The sequence below is a fragment of the Vipera berus genome (genome assembly GCF_964194415.1).
Source record: "Vipera berus genome assembly, chromosome: 1".
In the NCBI taxonomy this organism is placed as follows: Eukaryota; Metazoa; Chordata; class Lepidosauria; order Squamata; family Viperidae; genus Vipera; species Vipera berus.
Genome location: NC_138202.1, coordinates 336,297,903 through 336,311,594, shown reverse-complemented (window position 1 = coordinate 336,311,594; position 13,692 = coordinate 336,297,903). Strand labels below are relative to the sequence as shown.

The 13,692-nt window shown below is 41.1% G+C and overlaps 1 protein-coding gene across 2 annotated transcripts; it reads left to right on the top strand.

The window, feature by feature from the left end:
- The first annotated feature begins 3,734 nt into the window (after positions 1-3,734).
- STMN4 (stathmin 4) lies at positions 3,735-10,765 on the top strand. Of its 2 annotated transcripts, none has more exons than XM_081314865.1 (4): positions 3,735-3,825; positions 4,868-5,073; positions 9,666-9,857; positions 10,492-10,765. In XM_081314865.1, exons 1-4 carry the CDS (start codon positions 3,744-3,746, stop codon positions 10,549-10,551), a joined length of 540 nt encoding a protein of 179 aa, XP_081170991.1. In that variant the 5' UTR covers positions 3,735-3,743; the 3' UTR covers positions 10,552-10,765. The 2 variants fall into 2 exon arrangements, with proteins under 2 accessions (XP_081170991.1, XP_081170990.1); XM_081314864.1 differs by having other exon boundaries at positions 4,865-5,073.
- The last annotated feature ends 2,927 nt before the right edge of the window (positions 10,766-13,692 follow it).

The following is a 13,692-nucleotide window of genomic DNA, read 5'->3' as shown; positions in this document are numbered from 1 at the left end:
AGTCCCCAGAGCTGCCGGTGAAAGGGTTGAGTGCCTGATCTAACAAAGGAAAGAAGAGCCGTGGATCCTGGGAACTGAATAATGTCCCTTAATAGGTCTTGGATGAAAAGGAAGGGGGCTGGTGTGAAGACCCCACTTTTGGAAACGGAAGGAAGAAGAGCTTTTTGAGATTACTATATAGGCAGAGGGAGGTGGGGATAGAGACAGGGAGACTTGCGATGCTGCGAGGATGAGAGGAATGAAGTTTTGTATGAAGAACATGTCTTCCGAGCAGCAGGAATTCTGAGATTGTGCGCAAACTCCACTTTTTTTTCCCCATCAGGAGGAAAACCCAGTCAAATGCTAGAGGCTTAAGATTTAACAAGAGGACTTTTGGGTGTTGTATTTGTGAGCTGTTGTAATTCAAGCAGGTGGAAAAAAAATAAATTAGTTTTTAAACAAGCATCAATCCTAAGAGGAACTCTTGTCTTTCTCGGTGTCATGGGGAAGGGGGAGGGGGTAGGTGAATTTGAACATGTGCTTCCTCTCACAAGAACAATCCTCATCACTTTTGGGAAATAAATACAGCATTGTTCCTATAAGGTAAAGGTAAAGGTTCCCCCGCACATGCATGCTAGTCGTTTCCGACTCTAGGGGCCGGTGCTCATCTCCGTTTCAAAGCCGAAGACCCAGCGCTTGTCCGAGGACGTCTCCGTAGTCATGTGGCCGGCATGACTAGACGCCAAAGGCGCACGGAGCGCTGTTACCTTCCCACCGTAGTGGTCCCTATTTTTCTACTTGCATTTTTACGTGCTTTCGAACTGCTAGGTTGGCAGAAGCTGGGACGAGTAACAGGCGCTCACTGTGCTACGCAGCACTCGGGATTCGATCCTTATGGTTTCACAAAAGCTGTGTCAAATGGGCAAAGAATGAATGTATGGAGCGCTGCTTTTTTCCAGAGTTTCTTGCTGCAGCACCTGGAAGTATCCATGCATATACCTCAAACTGGCTATTGCTGGAAGCAAGGCATTAGTCTACATCTTATGAAAAGGACTGAATCTAAAACATCTCTTGTGTTCCACCTGTGTGTCTTCTTTACACAGAAAGGGATGATTCTTTCGGGCTGAAAATTTAAATACAATATCTTAAACTGGCTTGGCTACAAAAAAAATCTGTTTCCAGTTTTCTTGCTATCTTCCTCCGTCCCATCACATTATGATCTAATTCATGTAACCATGGTTTGATGAATAAATTGCAATTACAATCTGCTGAATTTACACATATGCCAGCTAGGCCATTTTATGATTCAGCAGCACACCTGCCCCCAGTCTGCCCTGTTTGCCAGCCCTCGTTCAAGACCTCCACAGATTTCTTAAAAAGCAGAGACCTAAATTGCTTCTGAGTGGAGCAGTGCCATCTGCTATTTCTTCTATTGAAAAGGTCATATTGTCTGAGCTGCATTCTCCCTCCCTGGCTGTAAGAACTGTGTTCATGCACTGCAGTCACCCCAGACATGGTGCCAGTGTGTTCCAAGACCAATTCAAACTCTCAAATGGGGCCTGAGTCAGCATTGTTTAGTGTGCTGCTTCTACTTCTTTAAAACAATCTCTGCAACTTAATTAAATCCAGATACCAGGCTTACTACAGAATAGTTCATGTATTTACTTACAGAATTTATATGGCTGCCCATTGAACTTAACTGGCTTACAAACATCCAGAAAAGTATATTATAAAGCCTCTAATCACAAAATGAAAACAGCATTAAAGTAACCATAACACAATAGCCAGGGCACCTTTACAGACTCATAACACAACTATACTGATATTGGCTCAATATCCCATCCAAGCACCTGGAACATCACATGTCAGTCAGCACAGCCTTTCAGAAGGCCAAGAAAGTTGGGGTCCTCTGGATCTCGGAGGTCAAGCTGCTCCATACCAAGTGTCACATCTCCTGGGTCCCACCAGATAATGTTGAGCAGAGGGGGCCTGAATATCCAAATTCTGTTCTGTCTGGTGGGATGAACAGAAACCCACAGAGAGAGGATCCTGCATGTTATCTATCCCTATGGCATGTAGGGCAGCGGTTCTCAACCTTTTCTTCCCCACGGGCCCCCTTTTAATATCTTTTGTGGCCACAGACCATGGCCACGGATCCCCAAGACTTAAGGTTTAAATCATAACATTTCTTCAAGCCTCCGCAGACCCCCTGTGATGACATCGTGGCCCCTCCTAGGGGTCCGTGGACCACAGATTGAGAAACACTGATGATGAAAAGATTAAAGAGCCCTTTTTATGCTTTACTTATTGATCTTTAAATGTATCAAGTAACAACTAGGGAAACAAGACAGAATTTTGAATTGCACATAGTTTTGATCTGCATCTAAGAGTTGAAGAAGTTTAGAACTTCCACATCAAAAGCCCTGCATTTCTGGTGCCATGCCTCAAGTACAGGTTATCAGTTAGTGAAACTTAATCTTAGCAACTTTAAGATATGTGGACCTCTACAGCTTCAAATACGAGCTTGGGAATTCTGGGCGTTGACAAACACTAAGTTAAACTATTCATATTCCAGCAGACCAATGCTGGGTCATTTCACAACATATTATACTAGATTAAAATAGGTTTGGGTCCTTTGTCGTTCAGGGTTAAAATAAGGAATCTATGCTTAAACAGAACATAGGAAAATTGGGGAGGGGATACAGAGCTGTACAATGTCCACTGGAAGGATTGTGAAGCTGCTGGGGTGGACAGCTGGAGATCCTTGTGGGAAATTAACTTTTGAGCGTGTGACCTGTAGTGTCATGCATATTGCATCCCTTTGCAAATCACACCCATTATTTCCCGAAAAGGACAGAAGCAAATTGAAATTTACCCTGTGCTGCTTTGTCTTTTGCTTGTCTCCTCAGGTTGCAGGCAGGCTCTCCTCCACCGGTTGTGATCTTCCCTTTTGACAGCCACCAAAGCAGCAGGATATTAAGAACAGCAGACATCATGACATTGGCAGGTATGGGAATGCTGGCAAATTTGCTTCCGCAAATCCTGTCAAAGGGAAAGAGACATTCATACAGCTGGAGATATAGTGGTCGTGCACTGGTTTGGTTGTAAAGTGGTCAAAGGAATGGTATGTGTGAGTGTCCTGTCTTTCCCTCTTTCATACTCGCACCAGAGACCTGCTGCCTCCCTGGCTTCCAATCCTTTAGTTAAATTCCCAGGGAAGATCTCAAGAGTAAGGTTTTCCCATGGGATGTTTTAGCAGTAATGAAATGGGCGTAGCTCACGGGAAATCCTGTCCTGGCGAAACCACTGAGGGATTTTTTCCCCTCCCGTGCTTAGAGGAATTCAGTTCAATCGTCCATTTTCTCTCCTTGCAAACTAGCTGGAAAACCTCTAAAGGCTATTGGACATCTATTTAACTAGTTCATTTGTCTCCATAAGGGTAGCTTGCCTTGGGTCTTTTCTCAGTTCCAGAACTTCCTTTTAAGATGCAGTGACCAGATGTGGACACACAACACTTCAAGTGCAACTGAATGATGAATTTGTATAAAAGCATTAGCAGAACTCAGCATCTGAAAATGAACCCAATAGCAGCTCTTCCTCTCCTGCTTCCCCTCAATTCCTTTCCCTATCTGCCATGAGATGAGCAAGGAAGCAAAGAAAACAAGGCCAGGAACAAATGCCAGTGAAATTGCTAATAATTCCTCCTTTTTTGTAATTGTGTTTTGATTTTTGTTTTTTGTTTTCCCATAGCCTATAAAGAAAAAATGAAAGAGCTCCCCCTGGTGTCCCTCTTCTGTTCCTGTTTCCTCTCAGACCCTTTAAATAAACCGTCTTATAAATATGAAGGTAAGTGAAAACTCATATTGTTGCCAAGAAAGCTGCAGTTATTACTGAGGGAAAATGCCACTCTTCCAAGGACTCGGTGTTGACCTCAACACAATGTATTGTGGGTGACAATTTCTATTGGATTATATTCCAGTAATTATTCTGTGTTATTAAGGTAAAGGTAAAGGTTCCCCCGCACGTGCGTGCTAGTCGTTTTCCGACTCTAGGGGCCGGTGCTCATCTCCGTTTCAAAGCCAAAGAGCCAGCGCTTGTCCGAGAACGTCTCCGTGGTCATGTGGCCAGCATGACTAGACGCCAAAGGCGCACGGAACGCTGTTACCTTCCCACTGTAGTGGTCCCTATTTTTCTACTTGCATTTTTACGTGCTTTCGAACTGCTAGGTTGGCAGAAGCTGGGATGAGTAACAGGTGCTCACTCTGTTACGCGGCACTCGGGATTCGACCCGCCCAACTGCCGACCTTCTGATCGACCTCAGCGTCCTAACCCACTGAGCCACCACGTCCCTGTTATTAAGATAGATAATGCAAAAATGAAATCTGAGGATAGCACAGGTTGGATTAGTGAATTAAACCAATTTTCTCTCATGGTATATGGAATAATAAACTATGCAGGATTGGGTTTGCAACAACAACAGAAAAAGAGCTATCTGACTTTCATATGTTGTTCCAGTACAGCAGCTAGATTTCTAGCTGAACCAATTAAGTGAGTTGTGTGAATTTAACCTTTAAGAAGAAATATAATATTGCTTCATTTTTATCTTTGGCTCAGTGCCATTTGTCAGCATGGTGAAAGAATAGGCACCAAAGAAGGGATTTTTCACACGTTGATTTCCAAACTTGGAAACCTTTTCCTTTCCTGCCTACTTCTTTGCTGATGAATCCCATCATGTCTGCACCAGCATTACAGAGGAAACCTCGGATCCCCTGTGGGATACAGATTTCCAATAGTTTTCTCTGTGGCCTAGAGAAATTATGCCCATTGCTAGTTTAATTACTTCATGGCATACTTATTCTTCAGCTTTTCTCTCCTTTTTGTTTAGTAGACACTGTAGACTTGACCTGGTGTGTCATTTCTGACATGGAGGTCATTGAACTCAACAAGCGCACCTCAGGACAATCCTTTGAGGTTATCCTTAAGCCACCGTCCTTCGATGGAATCCCTGAATTCAATGCCTCCCTGCCTCGACGGCGTGACCCTTCATTGGAGGAGATCCAGAAGAAGCTAGAAGCTGCTGAGGAGCGACGTAAGGTGAGAAATAGTTTGTATCTGCATGATATCCACAGTGCAGTTAAGACATTTAGTGGGCTTTATGGTAACAGCAAGCCACCTCTTTGGATAGTAAAGCCTATTATTCACTCCTTCCAAATCCATTGAGCTAACCATCCTGTTGTGTTTTTTTTAATCCCATTTATATCCCGCCCTTCTCCGAAGACTCAGGGCGGCTTACAATCTAAAGCACAATGTGCTTAGCAATAGCCTTCATTCTATGTATATACCTGCTTATTAGGGCTTTCGGGGGGCCCCAAGCATCATTTTTACAAAGTCAGCTTATTGCCCCCAACAATCTGGGTCCTCATTTTACCTACCTCGGAAGGATGGAAGGCTGAGTCAACCTTGAGCCTGGTGGGACGCGAACCTGCACTAATTGCAGGCAGCTGGTGTCACCTAAGGAGGCATTAGCCCACTACTCCACCAATGATAGGATTCTCCCTATCATTCTGCAGAGTAAGGGCTTTAGTCTTTGCCTTTCCCGATGGCATCAACCTTGACAAATAGGTTAGACACTGTAGAGGATAATTTGATCATGTGAATAAATCGACAGGGAATCTGCCCACTCTTTTCAATGTCAGGGAAACTGTGCCCCCCCATCAAATTACTCAGGAAAAAAAGTGTCCTGTTTGGATGCCTCCAGAATTATGTGCGTCAACCTCTATGTAGAATTCTCCACAAAACCATGCTGGCTGGGAATTATGGAGCTTAGTCCAACACCTGGAAGGGTCTCAAGTTGGGGAAGCCTGCTCTAGAAGAAAATATATAGTTGCTAATTTCCTGTGTTCTGACTAAACATTGCAATAAATTTGAAAGACTTAACCATTTTGCACTGCCTGGTTGAGTTCACTCAGTGTGCTAGCTGAGTCAGGTAAGGACTTAGTGCTTCCATTTATAGAATGTGCAAAAATTAATTAATTTTAATCTTGGTGAGAGGACTTTTTGTATAAACCCAGCTTCTTTGGTTCTGTGTAAAGGAGATTGGCAGTTCCAAAATGTGATATCTATATGCAAACCAGATTATGTACAAACTCAGCCTCTGTCAAATACTCTTCATTAATTGATATGCATGTTTTATTACAGATGACATATTTAAGCATTTGCTTAATCTAACTATTGCAAAGTTACCTTGTGGTAGGCTGGGCTAAGAAAGAGCGACTGGCCTAAAGGCATCCAGGCAGGTCTGTGGTTGATTAGGGACTTGACTTTAGGTTTTCCTACTCCTAGTTCAGCATCTTAACCACTACAGCACCTTGGCTCTCCAATATTACCACTTGGCTAAATTTTCCCATTGAATGGGGAAATATGCTCTTAAAGGACACTTGTCTTGTCTTATTAACTTATTCAATAGTCATTAAATAATAAAATAAAAGGAGAAAATCATGGCTGATTCAACTGTGTAATTCACAAGCCAAGTCTAAAAGAAATGAATTCCATTTGTTCATAATACAGTCTTGTAAATAAGCATAATATTGAAGTTTTAGCATATGTTTAACATAAATGAAGGAAGCCATTTTTAGCTTCTTCTGTGAACAATGAGGAGGACAGAAATTCAAGGAAAATGTTAGCTACCTCTCCAACAACCACTTCATAAATGCATGGCACAACGTAGGAGAACCAAACCATCAGGACAAGAGTCAGCAGTCCATCTGCATTTAAAAGACACTCTTTCGAAGACAGCAAAGTCCACATTTTGGACAGAGAGGACCGCTGGTTTGAAAGAGGGGTCAAAGAGGCCAGCAATGTTAAAATTGAACAGCCCTCTCTCAATAGAGGGAGAGGGATAGGACATCATCTATCTCCAGTCTACAACACAGTCCTTTCAACAGTTCCAGGAAGGCTCCACACCCATTTGCACTACTCAGGTGACATTGAGGATATAGATATGCCTCCAGGTAGCTTTAACGATTCACTAAAAGAATACAAATGAACAGCTGTCTGCAAGGAATATAAATCCTTTCATTCCCTACCGTCCAGTCAGAGCTGAAGAAGCTTCTTGGATGAGAAGCAAAACATCTTCAAAGAAAAAAAAAGGAAGTCCAGTTGCCTCTTTGGGATAACTATGACCTGGATGACCGAGAATCTCCATAGACATTTAGCTTTCCAATTGCTTATAAAGCAGTTCCAGCAAATGGGCTGATCTCAGGAAGAAAGAAATTGGTGGTGCTTTCCTGCTTTCAGATTAGGAGGCATTATTCATTCATCCTTGTTCCTGCTTGACCTTAATAGGTAGTCCTGAATAGCTTCTGGATTACAGCTGTGGGGGAAAGAGATGAATGAATTCCTTTTCTTGGCTCAGCTTTTCTCTTGGATCCTGAGTTAACACTTTTTCTATCCCCTTGATCTTAAGAAGTGATCTTTGTCCATTCCTTTCCTCTTAGAAATACTTTAGGAAATATTTTGTTAGAGCCCTGGTTCCTTGTTTGCTTACAGTGTATCTACTGTTTGGGCTGGAAATTAGATCCAGGTTAACAAATTTAAAGTTTGGAGTGGCTTCCCAAGAGAGGGCCTTTTCTGTGGTAGATTTGTTAAGTCACAGGAGGTATCTCAGTTCATTTTTAATAACTCTGCAGGCATGTTTGATAACCCCACGCTCAACAAAGCTTATGCATAATGTAATGTGTTCCTGTAGAGGCAGATCTTAGATGCTTGAAACCAGAGGCGATCAAGTCAACCTCCTGAAAACTGAGTAGAAAAATCAATTTGCACAAATGAGAAATTGCTAAAATAATGTATTCATATCTGGGTGTCTAGATATGAGTAACCCTTCTGTGTTACTCATGTAACAGATTCATTCAGGTGGTCAGTACATTCAGATAGCAATAAATAAACCCCTCTTTTTGCCAGTATCTAGGTATAGCTTTATTTGGCAAGACACAAGCGAATAATACCTTCAAGTATCTTTACCTGATGTTTGCTTGAAAACTTTTGCAAGATTACACAAGCATAGAATTTATAAGGAAAAGGAAAAGAACAGGAAAAGTTTCAAGTGTATGGCAGGAATATAAATATGTAAGGGAACTGTGGACTAAATATGTAAGGGAACTGTAAACTAAAGCTTGTATTTCAGAGAAGAATCACATATAGGGCTAAACTTAACCACCTCACCAACTTTGCAATGGCTTCCTCAGTGAGGTATCTTTTGTGCCATCTTCATTGTATTTTTAGTACCAGGCAAAGACGTTATACTTCTTCCTAGCTTTTAATCATAAAGGTGGCCATGGAGACGTGATCAAAGCCTTGCTTATTTTATATGCATTACAGTGGGGCTTAGATCATGGAAGCCATCTTAACTTTTTTGACCGTTCCTTAGGGAGATGCTTGATAGTGCTTTAAAGTATGTTTCTATTATTTTTTTCACCCACTGTTTGAACTGTATTGTAAACCACTTTGAGATCTGTGTTAAAATGGGAAATAGTGTACAAATAATACATGCAGATATTTTGTCTAACTGAATCATCCCAAACTGGGTGTCATAGTTTGCTACTTATTTCTGGTAGGAGCTGAAAGAAATGAGGTTCTTTCAGATCCAACTTTCATGTAGATTTGCTGGACTGAAAGAGGCAGAAAACAAAACTCTGGGCAAATTCTCTCATATTTTTTTTAACCAGGGGAAGCAATCCATCCTTCTTATCACCAAGGCATTGACAGTATTTTTTAAAATGCTGTGCTGCTGTCAATAGGTTACTTGTTTTTGCTCTACATGATCTTTGAAAGGTCATGTCTGATCCATCTCATTATAATTACTTGACATTTTACAAATTAAAAGCCAGGCTGGCTTGCCTGAGCTGCTGGTTAATTGTATTCTATAAAGTACCCCTTAGGATATGTACTGTAGAGGGAAAACTTTCCAAATGTATCTTGATGAACATAGTTTACAAAACACAAATGTGGTTGGAAAACAGATTGATAAATTTCAAATCCTTATAAGGCAATTGGAAATCCATCTTCTTAAGCCATTCGTCAATTTAATAGAATACTTTTGGACTACAGTTCACATAATCCTAAACCACCATAGTTAGGTTGGACAAAACTTAAGGTTTTAGAAAAGGAAAAGAAAGAAATAGCAATACATTTGGGGAATGCCATCTATCCCAATTTTAAACCAGGTAAAGTAGAAAGTTTCTTATAAAAGGAATAATGCATACTTCATACTTATTGATATTTGTACCTGGAGTGCGCATGACATATTCCAGCTGTGTTTGGGCACATTCATCTATTGCTGCAAAGCTTTTAGCAATAAACATCCCCAATTTTGTTTTTGAACCAGAGCAGGAGGCAAAAGTGCAGAAATTAGCCAACTCTGACATACACAGCAAACAACCTACTGATTTTTGACTTTTCAACAGATTGTCTTTGTATCATCAGCAATTTAGATGTGGGAATTTCTCTCTTTATGAAGTCATCAGATCCAATCTTGTTATCAATGGAAAATAGCCCAATAAAGAATAGATTTTATTAGCAGAGATTTACTTGGAGCCTGCTGTATCTAACCTAGAATCTGCTTCATTGTCCTTCAGTCAATGCATCCTATATATGTATATCATTCTCATATTATTCTATGGGTATAGTACCAGGAAGCAGAACTCCTGAAGCATTTGGCAGGAAAACGGGAACATGAACGAGAAGTCATCCAGAAGGCCATTGAGGAGAACAACAATTTCATTAAAACTGCCAAGGAGAGGCTGATGCAGAAAATGGAGTCCAACAAGGAGAACCGAGAGGCACATTTAGCTGCTATGTTGGAACGTCTTCAGGAGAAGGTGAGGGGCCAACACTAGTAAGGATGGAGGTGGAAGGTATGGGTTGCACTGGATCAAGACATGTGTGCTAACTACAATGGGTGTGAAGAAAAACAGGATCACTTCTTTCTCAGGATTATCCAGTTCAAAGTGCTAATAGCCTCTGAAGGCCCAACAGGTATATCTTGTGTGAATCCAGTAATTGTGCTTCTATGGTAGCCAACTAGATGTCTCTAGGAACATGATAGTCGTGGCCCTGTTCCCCGTGTTTCTTTTATGGTCATTGATATTCAGAGATATGCAGCTCTTCAGGAAGACTAGTGGAAGCCATGGGAATCCTATGCATGAGCTGCGTGGTGGCCTAGAAGTGGAGCTCTCACCTCACAATCAGGAAGTTGTGAATTTGATCCTAGCAGCAGATATTTCTCTCTCTGGATGCAAAGAGAAAATATCTGCTGTGAGCTCTGCATAGACATTAGGAAGGGCATCCGGCCAGTAAACACTCAACTTCTTTCAGTCACCCCAATGCAAGGGATTAGAGGGTAGTTAAAAGGGGAAAAAAGGGAGTCCTATGCATGAATTTGTCTATTCCACTAAGTTGATGACTCTAGTCTAGCCACATCTTGTGATGTCTTTTTTTTTCTTTTTTTTAAAGGATAAGCATGCTGAGGAGGTCCGGAAGAACAAGGAATTAAAGGAAGAGGCCTCCAGGTAAAGAGGCCCTCAGGCAGATAATTTGAACTGACAGCTCTAAGGAAAGATGGCAGCAGGCGGCAGTACATGGTGGAGGCTGCCTTAATGCAAAGTGTTGACTGAGGAACTGGGATTGTCCTCTGCTTTCGTTGTTTGTGAATGTAAAGAATTGATGGGAGAAGCCATCTCGTGTGTTTCAGGGAGGGAGGGGGACATAAGGGGAAAAGGAAGCTGTGAAGAAGAAGTGTGCATATCTGGGGAGGGAAGAGGGTGGGCATGGATGAGAAGACCCCCCCCAACAATGAGATGATTTGTTGTTTGTTCCCACATGGGTCCTTCTGAGGATGGAATCCAAATACTGGAGGGGTAGTAAGAATACCAATTTTGGAGGGAAGTATTCAAGAAGGGGTGGGGGTGGGCTGGGGCAATGAACAAAGAAAGATAATTTGGTGATGAGCCCAGAGCAAACAGAGGAAGCAAAATCACCTCTGGGGTGAGTGTTGTCTTGTGTGTTTTGCCATTGTTAGTCCCCTGTGTGATAAAAACAGTCCTCATTTCTGTGTTCCTTTGTAACTTTCCATTGTGTCTCTTAACTCCAAGGTATTACAAGCCTGGTATTGCTTAACTAAAGGTGGCTGGGTGCTGATTTTGACCCTATAGGCCTCTGTTTTAAAATTGTAACAATAAATGCCTTTTGTCAGAGATTCACCATGGTCAGCTATGGATATAATTCCCCCTGCTTTTCCATTCAGACCCGTAATGAAGAACCAGGTTCTTCGAAGTATAATGAGTTTAGGACAATTGAAACATTATTTCCTTGGGATAGTAATAACAAAAGAATGTTTGTATGGATACTTTCTCAAGTAGACACTATGAAACTGTGTGATAAAACAAACTGAAGCATGTTTTAAACATATACACACACATCTGACTTCAGAATTTAAACTATCTTTATACCACTAAGAATCTGAGGAGTTTATTCTTAAAATAAGATTTTGAGATTTCAGAGTTCTTTCATAAATTCCCATCACTTTTACACATTTTCGAGCATTTTCTTCAGCTTCACAACATTCCTCATTTAAGAAGCTTGTTTGATAAATTGCTTTTAGAAAGAAAAGCCATCCCTTGAAGAACATATTGCATTCGATAATGGAATATTCAGCATCATTTTTAAGGAATACATTAATAAGGATGGATTAATAAGTTATTAGGTTTGAAGAAATTATTTTAAAGCCATACAGCTGATTTGACTGTGGGAAAACAATGTTAGCAGAAAGGAATACATGAATGACAAAATGGTGGGACTAAATAGGGTGCTTAATGTCAAGGTAAAAATCACCTTTGTAGAGGGCGACGGACCGTGCTTCAGAGAATGCATGATATGCTTGCAGGAAGGCAAGAAAAACACGACGCATAATCTTACTAAATACCTTTTACTTACAAAAATATAAAAACTAAATATATATTATACAGAGCTAGCTGGGCTACATCCTAACGTAACAGTCAGTAACAGCAAAGAGAAAAAAACAATACAGATAACAACTCAGAACTTTCTCTAGACATGCGCACTAAACAGACTGAAACCATAACATAGCTAGTCATATGGGATTCACTATGGTTACCAGATAAGTTATCACAACAGGTGCAGAGAGCAGGGGAAAATGTACAGTTAGAAATGAACTTTCTGACGAACAAAAAAAACGTGCAGTGACATTCCCCTTCTTTCGTCAGCAAAGTGAAGACTCAAGTAAGGCACATCTTCTCACGCAGATACTCATGCTGGGCTGTAGGAAGTGGTTTGTTCAGCATGTCAGCAATTTGATCACGTGTAGGCACATACTGTAATGTCACAAAACCTTGTTTCACCAGTTGCCTTATGTTTTGATATCGGATGTCAATGTGTCTGGACCTTGAACCTGTAAAACGTGTTTCAGAAATATAAACCACAGATTCATTATCTTCCATCACTGTGATTGGTCGAATCGGATGTGTCCAGATATCTGTGATTAAAGCATCAAACCAGGTTAAAGAATTGCATGCATCAGACACACAAGCATACTCAGCTTCTGTAGAGGAACAAGAAACAAAATTCTGTTTACGCACATGCCAGTAAACAGGACATCCATTTAAAAACATCATGTAACCTGATGTACTTTTCCGTGACTTCTTATCACTCGCCCAATCTGAATCTGCAAAACAACATAACTCTGCATAGTCAGTATGTGTGGGTTCCAACAACAACTTCATGTCTTTGGTGTGTTTTAGATACCTCAATAACTTCTTAACACATGTCCAATGAAACTGTTTTACCTTGCCTACGTGTCGTGATAAAAGATTAACACTAAGTGCAATGTCGGGTCTAGTCCAACTACTAATATACAGCAGCGACCCAATGACTGAGCGATATAGTGTTTGATCTTCGAACTCAGGACTTGGTTCATGTGCCAAAATGTGAAAGTCGGTTTGCATGGGTATACTCACAGGCTTAGCGTCCTCCATGTTACAGTGATGTAACAGTTGTTCAATCTTCTCTTCCTGTGTGAGACTAAACCCCTTCTGAGTTTTGGCAATTTGAACACCTAAATAAGTGTTAATACATCCTAAACACTTCAGTGTGAAGAACCTTTGTAAAGCTTTAGCAAAAACCTCACTCATCTGCTTATTTGGACCAATATAAACAATATCATCGACATAAACAAGAATTATCTCATACCTATTACCGGATCTTTTAGTAAACACGCATTCATCTGTTTCGGACTTAATAAAGCCCATTGAATTTAGTTTGTCAGAAAGACATAAGTACCACATTAAACCAGACTGTTTCAGACCATAAAGACTTTTGTGTAGAAACCAGGTATCCCCTTCTTGCTGTCGGAAACCTGGAGGACCTTTGACGTAAATTTCTTCATCAAGATCAGCGTGTAGATAAGCCGTTTCAACGTCGAACTGGAAAACCTCTAGGCCAAGGATAGTTGCAGTGGCTAAAGCAATTTTCACACTTTCAGTCCGCACTGTGGGTGAGTATGTATTTGTATAGTCCTCAGGATAACGTTGAGCGAAACCCTGGGCTACGAGTCTGGCCTTGTACAACGACTCACCATTCGGCTTCTTTTTGATCCTGTAGACCCATCGAGTACCAATAACTTTCTTGTTTGCTGGAGGG